Source organism: Sceloporus occidentalis, unplaced genomic scaffold (genome assembly GCF_023333645.1).
Source record: "Sceloporus occidentalis isolate IW3139 unplaced genomic scaffold, rSceOcc1.0.p SCAF_9, whole genome shotgun sequence".
Classification (NCBI taxonomy): Eukaryota; Metazoa; Chordata; class Lepidosauria; order Squamata; family Phrynosomatidae; genus Sceloporus; species Sceloporus occidentalis.
In genome coordinates this window covers 1,139,539-1,159,487 of record NW_028316989.1, presented here as the reverse complement: position 1 = coordinate 1,159,487, position 19,949 = coordinate 1,139,539, and the positions used below count along the sequence as shown (strand labels likewise).

At 44.9% G+C, this 19,949-nt stretch overlaps 2 protein-coding genes across 7 annotated transcripts in view; one reads left to right on the top strand and one right to left on the bottom strand.

Annotated features, from left to right (window-relative positions):
* Positions 1-13,093, bottom strand: part of LOC149306667 (AP2-associated protein kinase 1-like) — a 68,714-nt gene extending 55,621 nt beyond the window's left edge. For 5 of the 6 annotated variants that reach the window (XM_089538607.1, XM_089538602.1, XM_089538605.1 and 2 more), the window contains exons 1-2: positions 2,316-2,528; positions 1,222-1,631 (exon numbers count right to left, since the gene is read on the bottom strand). In XM_089538607.1, coding sequence (XP_089394733.1) covers positions 1,222-1,384 — 163 coding nt within the window. In that variant the 5' untranslated portion in view covers positions 1,385-1,631; positions 2,316-2,528. Of the gene's footprint in view, positions 1-1,221; positions 1,632-2,315; positions 2,529-12,953 lie in introns of those variants that run through there. The other variant, XM_089538603.1, reaches the window with a different exon arrangement.
* Positions 5,602-19,900, top strand: LOC149306666 (annexin A4-like). Its single transcript, XM_089538609.1, has 13 exons — positions 5,602-5,736; positions 9,799-9,858; positions 10,894-10,981; positions 11,753-11,847; positions 13,070-13,183; positions 13,910-14,000; positions 14,431-14,510; positions 14,802-14,858; positions 15,588-15,681; positions 16,678-16,773; positions 17,609-17,667; positions 18,457-18,579; positions 18,948-19,900. Exons 2-13 carry the CDS (start codon positions 9,856-9,858, stop codon positions 19,005-19,007), a joined length of 960 nt encoding a protein of 319 aa, XP_089394735.1. The 5' UTR covers positions 5,602-5,736; positions 9,799-9,855; the 3' UTR covers positions 19,008-19,900.
* The last annotated feature ends 49 nt before the right edge of the window (positions 19,901-19,949 follow it).

Genomic DNA, 19,949 nt, shown 5'->3' with positions numbered 1-19,949 from the left:
TCACGCCTGCAGCAATTTACCATGACCAGCAAAGCAGCGTTTCGGTTGCTCTGGGTCAGACATGGGGGGGGGGGATGGATGGACAAAAAAAGCCCTTATCAAAACCAGCATCCTAAAGCATCCTTTCCAACCCACCCTGAGTGCCAACCTTGTTAAACGCAGGCACCCTGCTCCCTCTGCTTTCCTCTCCCCAGAAATCCACTTTTAATATTAAAAACAAAACCTTTGCACAGGGATAAAAAGCAAAATGTAGAGCAAAAATGCAAAAGGAAAGACTTCCCCACCCAATCCATCTAACCATGTTTATACTTAGGGTCTCAGGCAATGCACAATAAGCCCTAAACTCAAAAGTCTCCTTTTGCAACATCAAAATAAAAAATGTTCAGCACCACGCTGAAGGTCAAAGCTACCACTCTGCATAGGATTTTGCTCTTTCTTAGCGAGGAACAGAAAGGGAAAGCTCCCCATCGCTCCAAGGTCCGGGGGTCAATTCCCCAACCTTTGAAGCGAGGAAAGTCTTTAAATTCTGTCTGTTTGGCAATTTGGCTTAAAGTAGGCCAAGAGGCTCTCCATGCCTTGAACGTTATGGGTCTGGTTCATGCGGCCCACAAACCCACAAGACAAACACATGTGTCCCGTGAGGCTGCCTCAAATGCCCCACATGTCAGGCTCCACAAAATTATATAGGGCACACACTCCTATTTACATCCCATTAACCCTTTTGTTGCAACACCCAAAACAAGGGAAGGGCTGGACCAGGAGGAAACCAACACCTCTCCCCTTTAATAGTTGCACGGATGCAGCTTTGCAAGTTGCATAACCTTGTTACTACAGGAGGGGCTTTTGCACCGGGGAGAGAGTTTCCCAACTTAAGACTGACAGCTGGTTGTTGTCGTTGTAGGACCTTTAAGCCGTTTCATAAAAACAACATTAAAAACTGATTAAAAACGGAGGAGACAGCTGTCACCCAACTCCTTATCTATGTCCATTATTATTAGTCCTAGTGGGCCTGAATATTAACATTCAAGGACTTTTAATAAGCAAAGGGATTTATGACCTTAAGTGGCATGTTTCCTCCTACAACAAAATGGGATCATGGAAGGTCAGCATCCAAACAGGGATGGAGAGGCCATTAAGACATTAATTTGTGTGAATATTAATTGCAAGACTAGGAAAGCTAGAGGTGGAGATGGAAGGAACAGGGCTTGGAAGAGACCTTACCTTCGGCCAAGACCTCGTCCACCGTCACCTGATGTCTTCCGATGTTGAAAACCCGGCCAATGTAGCCGCTGCCCAGTCCGCTACTGGTCCCAATCCCTCCGAGGGTCCCAGAACCAGCGCCGGAGCCCCCCTGCTCCCTCCGAGAGTCAAAAAACTTCTTCATGGCGCCAGAAGTGCGTTTCCTTTTGTGCCGTCGCTGAGCAAGTGGGACAATGTCTTCTACTCCCAAAATATGTGTGTTTTATATATGTGTGTGTGTGTGTGTATAATATACAGCTTCTCACGTTGCGAAGCAAGACAAAATGACTCCCTTGGAGGCAATCTCGCCTTCTCCCCGAAAGGTCAAATGCTTCTTTTTGTCCCTCTCTGTCTCCTGGGCTTGAAAGGCAGCGCTTGGGAATTGTTCACACCTGAGAAAATGGGGAAGGAAAAGAAAAGAGAGAGAGAGAGAGAGAGCAGACCCTTATGGAGAAATGATGGCAGGGACTACTAATAGATGAGGGGCCCTTGGCCTCTGCTGGGCTTTGCTTTCCTGCAAACTGTGTGGCTGCTCAAGTCCCATTCAAAGATCCAGGGGCATCCCAATGGCCTCCCTTCTAGGAAGGTCTAGCAAATGCAAGTTGGGCGATCTCTAGAGACTTCTAAGGCCCCAAAGGGAGGCGGGGGGGGGGGTGAGAAAGAGGGCTCTTCCCTGGCTGGCTCTGGGCTGAGGAGGCCCACTTCCTCCTTCCCTCTTCGAGCCCAATGGCAAGGCTGGGGCTGAAAGGGCTCTGGGCCGGGCCCTTTCCCTCTCAGCCCTCCTCCTCCTCCTCCCCACTCCCTGCCTGGACCCCCACAACTCACCCCCCAAGAGGGGGGGCTGTACGCCTCACAAGGCCCCACATTTGGGGGGCAGGTCTTGCTGGGTCAGGGAGGGAGGGAGGGAGGGAGGGGAGGAAAGGACCCCCCAAAACCAACCCCAGCCTTCCTCTTCCTCACTTGAGCCCCCTCCTCTTCTTCCCCCTGACAGCCCCCGAAACCACCTCCCCTCCTTCCTCTTCCTCTTCCTGACTCGACTAGTCCTCCTCTCAATAGCATCCCTCCTTCCTGCTCACCTTCCCCGGCTACAATGTTGCCTCTGGGGCCGGGCCTGGCTCCTCCCCGCATGGCTACAAAGTCTCAGCCGAGGCGCCTTCCTCTCGCCTGTTGGGGGCCAGCCAGCAGGAGCCCATGCCCGCCAAGAGAGCAGCAGCAGCAGGGTCCGGGCCGCGGGGCCTCTTCTTCCTCCGGAGCAGAAATGGAGGGGGCAGGAGGAGAGGAAGGGGAGGAGCCTCCCTCTCCCCTCCTTTCTTCCCCCCTCCCTCAGGCCCTTCCTCCTGCCTTCCTTCCCTCCCCAAAATAAACTAGCAGCCAACCATTCCAGCCATCTCCACTTTTACGGGCATCTTATGGAGGGATGTTTAACCTCCCTCTTCCTCCCCCCAACAGACCTTCAGGACGCCTTGCAGTCTGGGAACTGTAGTTCCCAGCCAGGCTCACCTGAGGACTACAACTCCCAGGTGGAGATGAGGAGCCGGGTACTGCGCATGCGCGGGAGAGCAGCGCTTGAGGAGGGGATGAAGGGGAGGGGCTTGGATTCTGTGCAGTAGTTCTGACTGGACACTTTCTTGTTACGCTTCTTCTCTGTAAAGATCAATTATATACGTCATGATGATCTAAATAATAATAATAACAACAACAATAATAATAATATCAGTGATTATTAAATAGCTGGGGATTATGACTGATGATATATATCAGCAATTGCAGCAAAGGCTGTTCCTAGTATTCTCATGAAATGCAGGTTGTGGTTTGTCAACAATATATTATTTGCTGTTGTTGTATTTAAAATAATTTTATTCCATGTTTTAACAAATAAACATAAATGTAAACAATAAACAAAAGAAGGAGGCAGAGAAATAAAAAGAGAGAACTAAATATATAACCCCCTCCGCTATTCCCCCCAAAAAACACACGGAAAGGAGAACCAGGCAAAGAAAGGAGACAAAAAGAGAGAAAAGCTGGCACTAAAGAAAGGGAAAAATGCTATTCATTAAATTAAGGAACATGTTATACCTCTGCCATCTATCTATCTATCTATAGAAATATAGATGATGATGACTGTCATCATAGCAACAAAGTTATTTTGTGATCAAATTATTATATATGATGTATACCAATATCGATGAAGAGGACTGTAATCATAGCAACAAAGCGAGGGATACAGATCCTATTAACCATGCCTTTCATTCCTGTTTAAGACTCAAAGGCCTTTCTTGGGAGAGATCTGCTGATCCCAATCTTTGTATATTCAATGCCCAAGAGAACCAATGGTAGATTGCTGCAGAAATCATCCAGTTTGAGACCACTTTAACTGCCCTGGTTTAATGCTAGGGAATTCTGGGAACTGTAGTTTTGTCAGACATTGAGCTTTCTCTGTCAGAGAGAGCTCTGTTGGAGCCACAACAAACTACAATTCCCAGGATTCCCTAGCACTGAGCCAGGGTCTCAAACTGGATGTTTTCTGCAGTGTGTTTTGGACTGAAGCTATTAAGAACCCGGGGCCCTTGTGGCTTTATGTCAAAGCTGCCTCTCCTTCCTTTTGGCTCAGACTTTCCAGGCAGCCTGGCTTTCCCTAAAAATCCCCCTTGTGTCTTGCCTTTGAGCGGAGGAGTCATGGAAAAGTCCAGCTGTCCAGCCCAGACGACTGTCCAGAAGGCCGGCTGGTCACTCCACCAGCGGAGCAGCACTGACCTCTTGTGATGCTGAAAAGCAAGGCCTGGCCTTTTTCCCTCGCAGCAGGGATACTTGGGCTGCATCCACACTGGAGAAATAACCCAGTTTGGCAACGCTTCTCAGCCTCCTGGCTCAAGGCTATGGGATTCTGGGAGCTGGAGCTTGTTGCGGGGTCCAGAGCGGAGCAGTGGAAGCGGTCTCAAACTGGGTTATTTCTGCCGTGTGTGTTTTGGACCTTTGGACGTGGTATAAGACTTTCCCAAGGCCCAAAACACAGACCCAGTTGTTTCTGTAGATTTTGGAGCGGCTGGATGGCCCAGGAGTGCCTTCGCTGGGGATTCGTTCCTGCCAGGCTGGCCTAGATCTCCCTTGGGACCCATTCCAACATTAAGACTCTGCAAATACACAGAGATTCAAAGCCAAACGCGTCAGAGTTAAACACTCAAAGTGCATTGAATCTGTCAGCTTTGGTTTCTCCTGCTTCCTGTTTTCTCAGTCTGTTTTCCATCCTTGCTTTGGTGAAACCTTCAAACTCCAAGGCATCCTCTTCTGAAATGCAATGGCTGCCCATCCCTGCCTCTGAGCCTTTCCCCAGAACCTACTTTCAATGAGACTTTAACTGGTTCCACTGTTTGTCTGGGCTCCTGGTTGCTGTTCTCAGATTTCCCTTACTTTTTTGAGAGCGGAGGGGGAAATATAGTAAATGTCTTGGCTTTAGTCTATGGATTCCTGGGATTTGTAGTTTGGTGAGGGATGTAGAATTCCCTGCTGCTCAGCTCTAATGGAGTAGTTGTTGCTTTACCTTTTTATTGCAAATGCCAGGATCCCACAAGATGGAGCTGTGGCACTTAAAGTGGCATCAGACTGTGCAAGGTGGCTTACTCCCAGGATTGTGTTGTCTGGTTACACTCACTCTTACACTACTAGCTATTGTTGGATTCTGCCTGCTTTTACCATTGCAAAAAGACAAGAGTAGTACCCATATCACACTAGGACCGCAAGACCAGGGTTCAAATCTCCACCCCACCATGGAAATCCCATGGCTGGTTTTGGGCAGCAAAAATTCCAGCAAGAAAACCCTTGGCCCTAGAATCGCCATAAGTCAGAAAGGGCTTGAAGGCACACAACAACAGCGTCTAGATGAGAGGCAGCTGGGTGTTGTGGTTGAAGAGCGGGTCTAGGACTCTGAGGACACAGGTTCAACTCTCTGCCCAATCATGGAAACCCCCCGGGTGACCTTTGGCCAAGTCCCACTCTCTCAGCCTCAGAGGAAGGTAAAGGCAAACCTCTGGAGGACAGAAGACCAAGAGCCACTGGCTCAGAAAGCTGGTGGGGTCTCTAGTGATTTCAACACTTTGGGTCTTCCAGGTGTTTGGGACTCCAGTTCCCAGAATCCCCAGCCAGCTGCCAAGAAGTCTGACAGCTAGAGTCCCAAACTTCTTGGGGGAGCCATGTTTGGGCCTCAGCTGTCCCTCTGGAGTTCCTGCATGGCTGGGGGGTCTGTCCTGCCTGGGCTCCAGAGTCTTGCTGTGGTTGCTCTGGTTCCTCCTGGTTCCTGCTCTTGGGGTTGCTCTAGGGCCAGGCTCCTCCTTCTTGCCAGGGCAGCCAAGGGAGGCTGGGCATCATTCGGGGGAAGCCATAGATAGGGCCTCCTCCTCCTCCTCCTCCTTCTCGAGTTCCAGGGCGGATCCGGGGCTGCGAGAAGGACAGAGAGTGAAGCAGCGGAGGCAAAGGGCTGCAAAGACTAAAGGAGCCAAACAGGTGAGGCAGGTAGAGGGGCCAGGGGAGCCAGGCAGGCAGGGGAGCCTCCAGGCCCCAGAGCTTCCCCTGAGCAAGAGGGCTGGCCTCTGGGCATGTGCAGAGTGTAACCAAGTTGCCTCTGGGCATGTGCAGAGTGCCTTTCTCACCCTGACTTCCCTGACCTCCACTCCCCTTTTGTGCCTTTGGCTACCCTGAGGTTTTCATGACAGGGAGAGGTGTTTTAGAGGGTGCCTTTTAACTTTGCTCTCTGTTTTTAATCTTCATTGCATCCTGTTTTAACTTGGGGGGGGGGAGTCCCCTTTTTTGAGGAGAAAGGCGGCATAAAAATGAAATAGACAAACCAATCCATCCCAACAAGGTCCCCAGGAGAGAGGGCAGGGCCCCAGGGTCCGGCTGAGTCGCCCAGAGCAGCCTCCACAAGCCCTTCAGAGCTTCAACTGCTGGGGGGGTTGCCATAAAAGCTGCTGTGCTTTTGCTCTGGATCCGCTTTCCTGCTCTGCTTTGCTGTGTCTTTCGGTTCTGCAAGACTACACTCAATGGATGAATGCATGGCAAGGGAGTCTAGTGGAACTAGATTGATTTGGGCATGATTTCTTTCATGGATGACAGCCTGCTTCCTGAATATTTAAGCCTGCATGGCTGTAGTAGACACCGAGTCAAAGAGCCTGGCAATCCTGCTTACCAACGCTGGCCGTAAACATGCAAAGGAGAAGTTTGCATAGAGACATCCTGGCATCTGTACATGAAGATGCAACTCTGCCAGGTGGTTCTTTTGGGATCCACCAAAACTAACCCTGTGAGGAGGCTCAGGATTATTACCTTTTGCAGAGCGTGCGACCAGTATGTCATACTGGGCCAGTGAGTCCAGTATGTCAGAGTTGAAGGGTGACCACTGGACAGCACTGGCCACTGGGGCAAAACTCAGGGCCAAGTGACGCATGGCGTCACTTCTTCCTCTTTTTTAAATGCATGTTTAAATTGGCTGCTTATGTTTTAAAGGCAGGGGTTGCAAACCGGTAAAGTTGGCCCTCTCTATCCACAGATTAAAGCATCCACAGCTTGAAAATATTTTTAAATATATATATAATTTCCAAAAAGCAAACTTTGGATTTTGCCATCTTATATAAAGGACACCATCTTACTACACACACCATGGCACTGAATGCAATCCAGACATTTTGGATATCCATGAGGATCTCCTGGAACCAAACCCCGGTAGATACCGAGGGCCCACTGGACTCCATTTCTGATTCAGTTTGGGGCCCATCACCAGCTTCTTACTGGGAATCCTAAATACTGTTTCCGGTTGCAGATCCTTGTCAAGAAGGTGTTCTGCTAAATGGCTCTATGAGAGGCTGCACTGGAGCAAAGGAAGGACTCCTGCAAACCTCCAGATGTTGTTGGACTTGAAGTCTCATCAGCCTTATTCCAGCGTAGGCAATGGCAAGGAATGCTGGGAGTTGTAGTTCAACATATGGAAAGTCATGTCATCCCCATCCCCATCCCCATTCTACAGCTCTCTAGCTGAGGACCCTGAGTGCATCACCTAACTACAAATCCCAGGGTGCCATGAGAACCTACTACACACCCTAAGTTGGCTTTTTTAAAGAAGTGTGACTAATGTACACCCACTTTATTGCCCTGAAGGGTTTCCATTCTCACCTGCCAAGATGCTGGGAAAGATGGAGCCCTTCCCAGAAGTGGGAGCTTTGGGCAAGAGGCCGATCAGATGGATGCACACCAACGCGGATTCCCCTTGCGTCATCCTAGCAAAGACAACTGCTGCCTGGCCTTGGGTCGGTGCCAGATGTTGCAAACCTGTTAAAAGTCCATAACTGAAACGATGCCAATGATGATGGGTGATGTGGCATTGCCCACCCCTGAGAATAAACCAGACCCACCACTGCATTTCTCTGCTGCAAGTAGCTTACAATCAGTGTGTTGCAAGAAACTGAAAGCTGTGTCAAGAGAGAAATGAGTGGGTCTTAAACTTGGATCCTAGTCCAGATGCTTTGGACTTCATCTCCCACAAGCCACAGCCAACATGGAAGGTGATGAGGGATTCTGGGAGATGAAGTCCAATGCATCTGGAAGGCCAGAGGTTGAGAAACCATAGGCATAGTACACTTGTTTCTCTCTTTTTGTACCCTTTGTATTAAAAGATGGAAGTGAGACAGTGTATTATTGTTGTTGTTGTTATTATGTAGTCACAGGTGTAGTATCATTATTATTAATATTATTATATTTATGTAGCTGCAGATGTAGTTGTTATATTATTGTTGTTGTTGTTATTTTAGGATGCCACAAGACCTAGTGGGTTTTTTTTTACAGGTTCAGGCTTTGTTTCATTGGGAAAGAGGAGTCTCCCCTTTGTTTGGTGATAAGCTTTATTTCTTTCAGAGCTGGCTTCTTGGATACAGAATAAAACAGGCTAATAAATATTTCCAAACGGTGGAGCAAACAAGGACCAGTTGAGCAAGTCCAGCACTTCTGTGGATCCAGGTGTGGAGAAGAGTTTGGCTGCTGAATCCAGTTGCTGGCCCCAACCTGAGCAAACCCTTTGGCTTTACCTAAGCATTGGCTTACTTTTCCAGGGATGGTCTCAGTGGGTTTTCCAAAAACTGGCTCATTTCTGAGGGACGGTTCCTCCAATGGGTTGGTGGCAGCAATTTTGGTAGTTTGCATAGCCCCTTTCCAGGCATAGAGGTGAAACATGGTCCCCAGATTTGCCAAGGTTTTGCACACTTCTGATTTGCAGAATAAGGCTCTCCAGATAAACCTAAGCCCTTGGACTGAGCCAGGAGGCAATATTATTGGGGTTTTTCTCCAATGCCACAGCCTAAAAGCACAGGATAATAAACTTAAATAGTTGTGTTTGTTTGGAATATATAGAAATAACAACTGGGGAATCCAGAACAGAAAGATAAGAACAAAAGGAGAGCCAGCGTGGCGTGATTTTAACTGTATTTTACTATAGTCACTATTATATTGTAATTATGATGTGGATGTTTTAAGGAGGGAGGGGATAGTGGGGTTTATTTTATTGTATTAGATGGTTTTTTAGAGATGGAAACCACCTCGATATTGTTGAAGAGACAGGATAGAAATTATTATTATTATTATTATTATTATTATTATTATTATTGGTGGTGGTGGTGGTGGTGGTGGTGGTTTTGAGGGCCGTTCAAATGGGAAAATGGAAAACAGGAGTTTGCAAACTGTGGCCACATGCAGGCCCTTTTGTGCCCCAAAACCATGCAAAAAGCACTTCAAATGCATGAAGACATGTCAAAATATCCCCACAAGCACTCATACAGTCTCCAAACCCCTATGTTTCCTTCTAGCGGTCTTTCACAAAATGGCAACAGCAGCCTGACACCATTTTGAGAAGAACTGCAGAGGAAAACCGGGGGATTTGGGCTTGCTGGGAGGAAAGGGAGTCCCATAGTGGGTTTGGGAACTGGCTGCTGTTCCCCCTCCAGTTGCCCACCTTTGATGCAAAATGTGTGAAACGTGCCTCTTGCGTGGCACCTTTTATCAAAGGCAAAGAGCCCAGCTACTGAAGTGAAACCTCCCTACAGACGTCTCCTGGAAATCTGGAGGAATAGGAATTGGAATGAATGACCCTTTTTCATTCCTGCCGCCTGGCTAATAGAAACCAGCCATTCACCGAGAGTTGCTGGCTTTATTTTTCCAAATGGGAGGAAGAACGGTCAACAAGACTTTCGTGTTGCAGTATCTTTTTCCACTGCGGTGACCCAGTGGAGCCCATGCAAAGCAGATGGAAAGGATAACAGATCATGATAATATTCTAATAAAATAAATTTAGATAATAATAAATATTCTAATTTTTGGTTTTCCTAATATTCAGTTGTAATCCCGTAACTCTGGCCGCCTCCAATATATTGACCCTTTGTCCAAACTCCAATAAAGGCATTACAAGGAAGGAGCGGTTGGTGGTGCCATGCGATTTTTATCGCTTCCTTATAACAGATGCCCATTATTTGAAGTCTGTCAAATATTATCTAAAGCCTTATCCTTTTCCTCCTCTTTTTATTGCAGAGAACGACCTGGTTGTTGCATTCAAGTCCCAGAAAAATTGAAGAGATCTCAATTGTCATGGTGAGCGATTTCTTTATCCCTTGCAAGGCAGGTACCATGCGGCGCCTGGCGTTCTCAGAGCCAAGTAAATGGGATCGGTGTTCTGTGATAAGCAACGATGCGGAGAGATAAAAACAGCAGGAAGAGTGCCTTTTATCAAGGGACATATTCTCTGGTCTTGCTGGGAAAGGGCTGGTCTGGTTCCAGCATTGATCATTTGGTAAAGGAGAGACCAAGAGTGAAAGCAAAAGAAGAGGAATAATCCAGTTTGACACCGCTTTAACTACCGTGGACCCATGCTATGGAATTCTGGGAACTGTAGTTTTGTGAGCCGTTTAGCAACAAGCTACAATTCACAGGATCATCATCATCATCATCATCATCATCATCATCATCCTGGGAATTGCAGTTTGTTATAATGATATATATAATTATTATTATTTAATTCTGCTTCTCCAATGATCAAAGCAGATTACACTAAAAATATCCATACAATACAATAATACAATAGAGAGCTCTGATGCCACAACAAACTACAATTCCCAGGATAATAATAACAATAATTAATTAATTAATTAATTAATTATTATTATTATTATTATTATTTGTATCTCGCTTCTCCAACAAAGTGGCTTACACTAAAAATATCCATACAACACAATAATACAATAATGTTTCATTATATCCCAAACCCTCCCATCCACAATAAAACACAATTAAATTTTTGGACAGTTATTAAAACAATTATTAAAAAACAGGGCAAAGGCAGTCAGGGCACTTATTGAATGAATAGGTAGAAGGTTACTGGGAGTTCATCTTAATCAATATAATTTAATTTATAATAATAGCAGTTAAAGTGATGTCAAATTGGATTATTTCTGCAGTGCAGATATATCCTTAGCAATTGTTCATTGCTTACGTTTGAAGTGAGGTTCAAACTTCCCTCCCCAGATATGAAGAAAGTCTATGTTATCTTGTTCCATGGTGAGCATCATTGGAAACTCTGGTGTTGTTGCATTTGCCGTGAGATTTCACCCCCAAACTCTTTGCCTTTAGGCTGGAAACCGGGGAACCATTAGGGCTGCTTCCCACTTCAGCGCCGAGGAAGATGCTCAGAAACTACGCAAAGCTATGAAAGGGCTGGGTGAGTTCCTTTTGCCCCTTTTTGCGATGCCAAATCTTTTCCACGCAATGGCCTCCCATGCTCTTGGCTCCAGTCTGAGGGATTTCAGTGTTCTCGAACTCAAACCGCTGGTGCTTGAAACAAGACATTTATAGCTGCACCGAAGGGCATTGGCACACGATGAGCTCCAAGGGCCTTCCTTACTTTGCATACATTCACACATAAAATATGTTCTGTGCTGTTTTAGTATGTAATGTGCATTTCAAGTATTTTAATTTAATATCTAGTTTAATTTAAAAACTTTTGTTTGCTCTGTATTAGATATCTTTGGTATCCGCTGGGGTTTGGTTCCAGAACCCGCTTTGAATACCAAAATCTGGGGATGCTCAAGTCCTGTTATTATACATTATACATTATTATACATGACGGTGGTGTAGCAAAATGCCATCCCTCATATAAAACGGCAAAATCAAGGTCTGCTTTTGGATTTATTTTCCTTTGAATATTTTCAAGCTGCGAATGGTTGAATTCATGAATGCAGAATCTGGGCATAAGGATGACCAACTGTATTGCAATTCATATTGCTGACCGCTTTGAGTCCCATTTGGGAGAAAAGCAGGATATACATCAAATAAATAAATAAATGCTTGCAGGCAAAGAATTGAAGCTGTAAACTTGCCTTGTTCCAAGTCACAACATGGATCTCTCTCAGCTAATTCGTGTCCCTTGCTGTTTGGGAACTTTGGCTGCTTGAATGTCAGATAACTGGATTTCTTTTCTCTCTTGGATCAGGAACGGACGAAGATGCCATCATCGAAATTTTGGTCAACAGGAATCTGTCCCAACGGCAGGAGATTAAGATGACCTACAAATCTACCATTGGCCGGGTGAGTGGCAATGAATATTTATTATTATCATTATTATTAATATAATGGATCAATATCTCGCTTTTCTCCCCCAAATGGGGTTCAAGGCAGCTCACAGTCACAGAACTGGATTTAGACTTATGTTTTTGCTGGGACTTTGTCCAATTCAGTTTGAAAAGTCCCTGGATCTAAACTACTTGGAATTAAAATTGGAGATACTGTAGATGGATAGACTGGATTTGAACTGGGACTCTGGGCAGCCAAGTCCAATCCCTTTCCCATTCAGAACAGGCAAGTGTTAAAACTCTTGGAGGTTCAAGTGTTAAAAACCTTTTTCCTTGGAGGTTGTTGTGCAGAGAGATGAACAAAAGGTTTGCAGCAACACTTCACAGACGGCAAATACACTCCATTAATAAATTATGAAAGCAAAGCATTGACCCATAGCTAGTGGCAGCCTTGCAAACTGGAGAAGGGGATGTTGGAGAATCTGCAGTGGAGTTCATTCTGAATTTTAAAGAACCGGTTTTAGGTTCAGGACTGTGGAGCGCTCCTTTAAATTCTCTATGATTTTGTGGTCAGACCAGAAAATTATTTGTGTCGTAGTTGTGTGCCTTCAAGTCATTTCTAATATCTTTAAACTGTAAGGGGAACCTGTCACAGGGTTTTCTTGGCAAGATTTGTTCAGAGGAGGTTTGCCATTGCCTTGCCCTGAGGCTGAGAGAGTGTGACCCAGTGGGTTTCATGGCTGAGTCTTTGGAGTCTCCAAAGTCATCGTCCAACACTCAGACCATTATGCTTGCACCATATAGTTTGTGCATTTTGGTTGGCCCAATATGGATATTGCTGCATTGTATATTTTGGATGTTATTGTACTAATGAACAATTATGTTAATAATTGACAGACTGGCTCAGCCTGAAGGCAATAATGTTCTTTCCTGATATAAACTGCCTTTCTTTTGAGAAGCCAGACATGATCCTTGATCTGTACTCTTTTTCCAGAACAAAATACAATTCTCTTTTGTCTTCTTTGGCTGATGCTCTCATAGCCAAGCGAGACAAATTCATAGGCCTAGCTGTTATATACCTTGCAGCATTTCCATCAAGGCAGGTTAGAGTTTCTCACTTACTTTCACTGTCTGTGTTTTCTAATGGCGCACCTCTGGTGTGGCTGTGGGTCCGTTTTCACGACAGACTCCATGCAGCCATTATGCAATATCTTCATCTTGCGTCTTCTTTCCAACAGGATCTCATCAACGATTTGAAATCTGAGCTGAGTGGGAAATTTGAGAAGGTGATCATTGGCCTGATGACCCCCATTACGCTGTACGACGTGGAGGAACTGAAGAGAGCCATGAAGGTCTGGAAAAGCTTTCGCAAAAGCCAAGGATGCAATGGGCTTGGCAGGAGAATAAGAATAATCATTTCAGCAAAATCTTTGTTGGAAATGGAGTGGCATGCAACCATTAGGGCACCCATAATAGACAACTGGGATATACAATGTACCTTATATACTTGACTATAAGTTGATCTCATGTATAAGTTGAGGGCAGGTTTTGGGGCCAAAAATATGCATTTTGATATGAACCATGGATAAGTCAAGGGGAAAACTTAGGGGCATGTAACAAAAGGATGTAAAGGATAATGCAAAGTAAAATGATGCCAAAGAATTTAGAAAATTATGGCAGGCATAACTGTTTATGCTGGATGGATGAGAGAGTAGAGAGGGCCCATGCTTCTTTTTGGTGCTCCTTGGATGGACTAAGCTCTTGCCTTTTATCACTCTATTCAGAGAAAGGGGATGGCTTAATATATACGTATATATAATTGACCCCAAAAAACCTGGGTCATGACTATTTACAGTAATGTACTGGTGAGCCTCCTCCCATCTGATCCTGCCTTATATTTGAGAACCTCATTGCAGGCCCTACTGCATGTCCCACCATCCTGCAACAGTGGGTACATAGTTCAGGGCCTTCTCTGTCTTAACCCCCAAAGATCAAGGCAATCCCCTGAAAGGCATGTCTGTGTTGGGATCTCTTTTTGGTAACCCCTTTCCCCCCTTATATTCCTTATTATTCCTAAGGGGGCTGGGACCGATGAGGGTTGCCTGATAGAAATCTTGGCTTCTCGCACCAATGAGGAGATACGCCGGATTAACGAAACCTACAAGCACCGTGAGTACAAAACGCGTGCACCAGGTGTATGGCTCTCCATGTTTTCTTCCCAGACCCCTTCACCAAAAGAAATGCAGAATGCCCCGGTCCTAATAATGTGTCTGGGAAGGGGACAAATTCCCCCCATTTTTGGGTTCCCTTTGGGCTGTTTAGACTTTTATCAGTTGGAAGGTGCTTTAATAGTTCCGTTTGTCTTTAGATTATTATTTTTTAACTTTGTGTGTTTTAAATTTTATATTTGTAATTATTTTTATATTTTTTACGATTTTTAATTGTACAATTTTAATTGTTGTTTTAATGTCTTTTATATACGTATGTTGTTAGCCACCGCCTTGGGTCCCACTTTGCTAGACTGTTAGAAATTGAGATTATTAGTATTAGCAATAGTGATTTTAAGTAGTAAATAGTAAATCTTCTGCTTTCCTGGCAGAGTATGGGACTACATTGGAGGAGGACATTGTGTCGGACACTTCCTCCATGCTCCGGAGGGTTCTGGTATCCCTTGCAACTGTAAGTAATGGGGACTTTTGCATTTCTGCAGACCAGATTACACCTGTTAGTATCCAAGTGTATTCACCCAAGCTACACAAGATGGTCTCTTCTCCCTCCGTTCCCTCATACTCCATGCTCCACATAGATTCAAGTCTATGAAGGCTCATGCTCCCAGCTTCTTTCTTTCACTTAGTTTCAAAGGTGCTGCAAGATCCCTTGGCATCCTGATATTCCAGACTAACATTGCACTGTCTTTGAATTTTACTGATAAGAGTTAGATCAAGGCTTACATATGCTTTTCTTTACCAGGGCAACAGAGATGACAGCCAGTATGTCGACGATGCTCAAGCCCAGCAAGATGCTCAGGTCTGTAGCATCTTCTGCCACATAAACTGATGCTATTCTATGCTTTAGAAGGAAAAAAAGAAATATCCTGGGAGAGGAGGGGAGCATCTCATATTGCATCTCCTTCTTTAGAGGACTTAGTTTGCTAAGCCAAGGATTTTTCTCTGGGTGCATTTATGCCGTAGAAACAATGCAGTTTTGACACCACTTCTCTGGTGGTGTATGTCCATTCTATAGAATCCTGGGAGCTGTAGTTTTACCAGCCTTCCCTGCCAAAGAGTGCTGGTGCCTCGCTGAACTACAGATCCCAGGATTATGTAGGATAGAGCCGTGGCAGTTAAAGTGGCGGTCAAGCTTCATCATTTCTATGGCATTGATGCACTTTCTGTCTGCTGTGACTTAAACGAACATGGGATAACGTGAGTTCTCAACCGCAGCCCTGCAAAGGTTGTTGAACTGCAGCTCCCATCATTCCCAGCCAGCATAGGTGATGACAAAGTGCTGATGGGCGTTGCAGCTTCAAAGATCAAAAGAGCCGCTGTCACTCACCTCCACTGACTTGTCCCTGCCTATGTTCCACATGGAAATAAGTTCCTTATCTGGACTGGTTTGGAAGTAATAGCTGAGCTGTCATTTGGCTGTCAAGTCTGACTCTTTCTCCTCTTGCGTGTCCCGATTTGCTTGCTTTACCGGTCTGACCTTTCCAAAATGTATGCGTGATTGGTACTCTTCCCCTTTTTTTATTTTTAGTGCCTTTATGAAGCCGGAGAGAACAGGTGGGGCACAGATGAGGGCCAGTTCATGACTGTCCTGTGTTCGAGAAACAGGAGCCATCTGTTGAGGGGTAAGATGGAGAACATGATTTGGATTATCCATATGGGACAATGGAGGGAAGCGTGTAGGTTGTAGGTCCCAAACTCCCACCAAAGCACCCGAACCCTCTCAGTATTTCTTTAGTTTAGGGGGCCAAACATCTGAGTTCCAATTTGGGGGGAAAAGCAGGATACAAATATAGTTATCATCATCTCCCCAAAGTCACCTAAACTGCTGCAAAAATGCACAAAATGTTGCGCTTTGCTTCCCACACCTCCCCAAATTAAAACAATCCAAAAAAATAATGATCACCTGAAATTGGCCAAATATAAACGCTCTTCTAGTTTTCCCTAAGCTTTATTTTTGGCATTAGAGGGAACCACCTGGGGAAAGGAACAGGGACAAATAGCCCACCATTGGTACAGAAAGATGCTCTCTTAGGTCATTGGGATATTTTTGGTATGAATAGGAAAGGACAGGGACCTTTCTCTAATGCCACATATATCTGAGTGCATACATACCAGTTGTATCTCCTTTGCCATGTTGCCATGTACTGAATTGCCATCAAGGCAGAAAGGGAAGATTTGCAAGGGTCCAACCAACCCTGAGGGATAATACTCTCCTAGGTTTCCCTGTTAGGACCAATGTCATCATGATTTCTTTCTCCTGTGTGGGAAGAAGCTATGATGTGACCCAAGAAGATTGCAACCCAAGCAAGGTTTATCTTCTGCCATAGCCATTTCCTTTCATATCCATTGAAAGGGGTCCTTCGGAGAGGAGTTTTTGCATCCTCTTAACTTTTGGGTGCCATCAATTTGTACAATAACAGATGGATGTGAAGATGAATTGGCTCTTGGGTGTTTTTTCTCTGCTCTGCTGTGACTTCTTTGCCTTTTCTTCCAAGAGCCTTCCAGACACATGGAAATTGCTACCTGCCAAACGCTTCTATTTTTAAACTTGGTTTTCTTTTTTTAAAAAGAGATTGCCAGTTTAAAAAGCAACAACAAATTCTCTTTCTCTTTGACAGTGTTCGACGAATACAGGAAAATAGCTGACAAGGACATTACAGAGAGCATTAAATCTGAGATGTCGGGAGACCTTGAGGATGCCTTGCTAGCCATAGGTGGGTCTCTTTCTGAACTGAAAAGGGGAAATAGTGCATGTCTCCTCTGGTTAATTGATCTTTCATGGTACTTTTTCTGTGATTGATTTTGAGCAGAGAGCTGTAGAAATGCTTTGTGGTGGTTCTCTTGGCTTGTCATAATTTCATCTCACCCAATTTTTGTTTTCCAAAGCAGAGAAAGAATCAAATGAATACAAAACACAGTATCATTATCTCAGTTGTAAAAGATGAATGGATTGATGTTAACATGCATTGGTTTTATATGCTCTTTTAACCGTGTCATGTGTTTAATTTGTTGTTGTTCCCCGCCTCAATCCAAAGGGAGAGGCAGGTAAGGAATATATTCATCATCACCAGCATTATTTAAAAAAACATCCTTCATTTTGGTGCACCTTTTTTCCTAGAGAATCATGCTTCCAGAAGTTTCTGGGAAGCATGTGGTCATGCTCTCAAAACAAACCAAGCACTGAGATTTAGAGAAATTGGACATGGGTCCACCCACATTTCCAGCTGTGCCCAGACCCTTGAATTTCAGTGAAATGATAGAGGTTGCACCATGCAGTGGAATCCAGGGGTTTGAAATTAACTATGCAATTGGGGTATAACCTGGTATGAGAACAGCCGGCTGACCCAGATGATATGTGAAAGGGAAAGGGTTTATTTAGTTATTTTTGGCTACACATGTCCTGTAGGGCAAGTAGAATCTACACAGAATTTTGCATATCTCATCATGCAATCTTCTTGCATGGGAGATGATAGCTTTTGATAATGAACTTGTCTGGTCATAGCTGTTATCCTTTTCCTTTGCTAATTCTGCTTCATTTTGTCCCTACAGTTAAATGCATGCGAAGTAAGACTGCCTACTTTGCCGAAAGGCTGTACAAATCCATGAAGGTAAAGGGGGGAAAAGAATATGTGAATGTGCCTGCAGTCTTCTTTAAAATGCAGTGCAATGCGTTTATGTGTCTGCAATTGTGTGCCTTCGCTTCTGACTTAGGCGACCCTAAAGCGACCTTATCCTAAGGTTTGCTTGGCAGGCTTTGTTCAGAGGAGGTTCACCATTGCCTATCTCTGATGCTGAGAGCATAGGACTTGCCCATGGTCACCCAGGGGATTGAAACCTTCATCTCCAGAGTCATGGTCCAATACTCAAACCACTACACCACACTGGCTCCTTATATGCAATTAGTTTTAACAATGGCAGTAAAGAGCAATTAGGAGAAAGAGGCTGGCCAAGTTCCTATCTTCCATAGGGGAACTTAGGCATGCATAAGACACAACACGGTTTCTGAATTCTGTGGAGGGCACGAACAACTATAGCATCTATAGTTCAATGACAAAGAGTTCCTAGCAAAGGCTCTTGGTTCAGTCTCTGCCATTGGCAAGTGCATCTGCAAAACCTTCTCTACTGGAGTCATTGTCAGCATAGTCCTTGGATAGATGGAGTCTGGTTTTGTGTAAAACAGTGGCTCACCATTCTTGATCATCCAAGGTACCACCTCCCAGAATTGCTGGTTGGTAAGGATTTGGAGTGATGAGGTCCAAAACCTCCAGAGGTTGAGAGCCATTCAAACAAAACAGCCTCCCTCTATTCAAGAGGGAAAGATGGTTAAAACTATTTTAGGTCCTAAGTGTGGTTGTGTCTCAATACCTTTATTTTCTCTCCTCCACCTCCTCCCTCAGGGTTTGGGGACAGATGACGACACTCTCATTCGAGTTATGGTTTCTCGCTGCGAGATTGACATGATAGACATTAAGGCGGAGTTCAAGCGGATGTATGGGAATTCCCTCTACTCCTTCATTAAGGTGAGCTTGCATTCTTACCTTTTTTTCCTTTGTGGGATTTCAGTGTGCCATTGGGAGAGCTCAATGCGACCCATTTCCAGTATTCCTCACAACTGACTATTCTTGTTAGGCCTGATGGGCATTGCAGTCCATTAACACCTGGAGAGCTGAACCTTGCCCACTTGGGACCAAAGCAGGCAATAAAAGCTGCTTGAGCCAGTCTCTGTTCTTTTGCGTAGGAGTTCAGCTGGAGAATTTCCTGGAGGAACACACCCAAATAATTCAGAGGCTAAAACCACTGAGTATTATGGCAACCAGACTGTAACTCTCCCTGTTCTTTGTGAATTAAAACTATAAATCCTAATGGGTCCTTTGCATTTCTCTTTCAGGGAGACACCTCAGGAGACTACAGGAAAGCCCTGCTCCACCTCTGCGGTGGGGAAGACTAACCCTTCTGGGGCACCTTGCCTTTTCTACAGCCAAGTCGGCGCTTCCGACTCTGTCTGTAGGCAACATCCAAGCAGCCTCAGCTTGTCGCAGTAACGCTTCAATTGATGCAAAGAATGTTACTATTGTATTATGCAGACACTGATTTTTGCCTGTTAGACTAGCTATGCAAACGCATGTGGAACTGATTAATTGCAGCTTGGTAACAGGTGTTAATATGTGATGTAAGGTGAATGAATGGTAGAAATCCTCCTTAAAATGTTTATGCTGTGCATTCTGCCTTCTTCAGTTTCTTCTGCAGAAAGGCTTCTCAACATGAACTTGAGAAGCTTGTGTTTTTTAAAAGTCACGTTCCTTCTGCCAGTCCTTGACCCTCACAAATAGCAAGATAAATTGGTGAGGACAATTTAGATCAAGTGAGGACAATTTCAACAGCTCTGGGGGCCACACATTAGGGTAAAAGAGCCAAAGTAGAAGTCCAAATTCCTGTTCTGGAAAAGCAAGTATTTATGATATCTGCACACTGTTTAATGCTGCTCCTGGAGTTTTCTAGGAGATGCAATTAAGGCTGGTCCAGAGCATGAGGATGGATAAGAGCTGCAAAAATAATGCTTAGGATAACCTCTTTTTCCACCCCCCTGCCCTTGATCTAACAGGTGGGTCATCATTGCTCTCAAACTAAATACAGCCTAAGTAGATTAAATAAATTTGAATTGCTGAGTAAGCAAAAGTTAGGAGCCATAAAGGCAGTAATCTTAAGGAACTGCAGGGGATGAGAATGTATGGTGCTTTCAAAGAGTGGAGATGTGCTGCTCCTTTTAACCCAGGTTGCAAGTGACTGTGGCAAGGCTGATGTGAAGGTTTCTTCCCTCTTCATAACAGCTAGCTCACTCCTGGGAGAAAATAAGCCCAAGTTTACCTCTTCTCCAGGGCTTCTTGGAGTC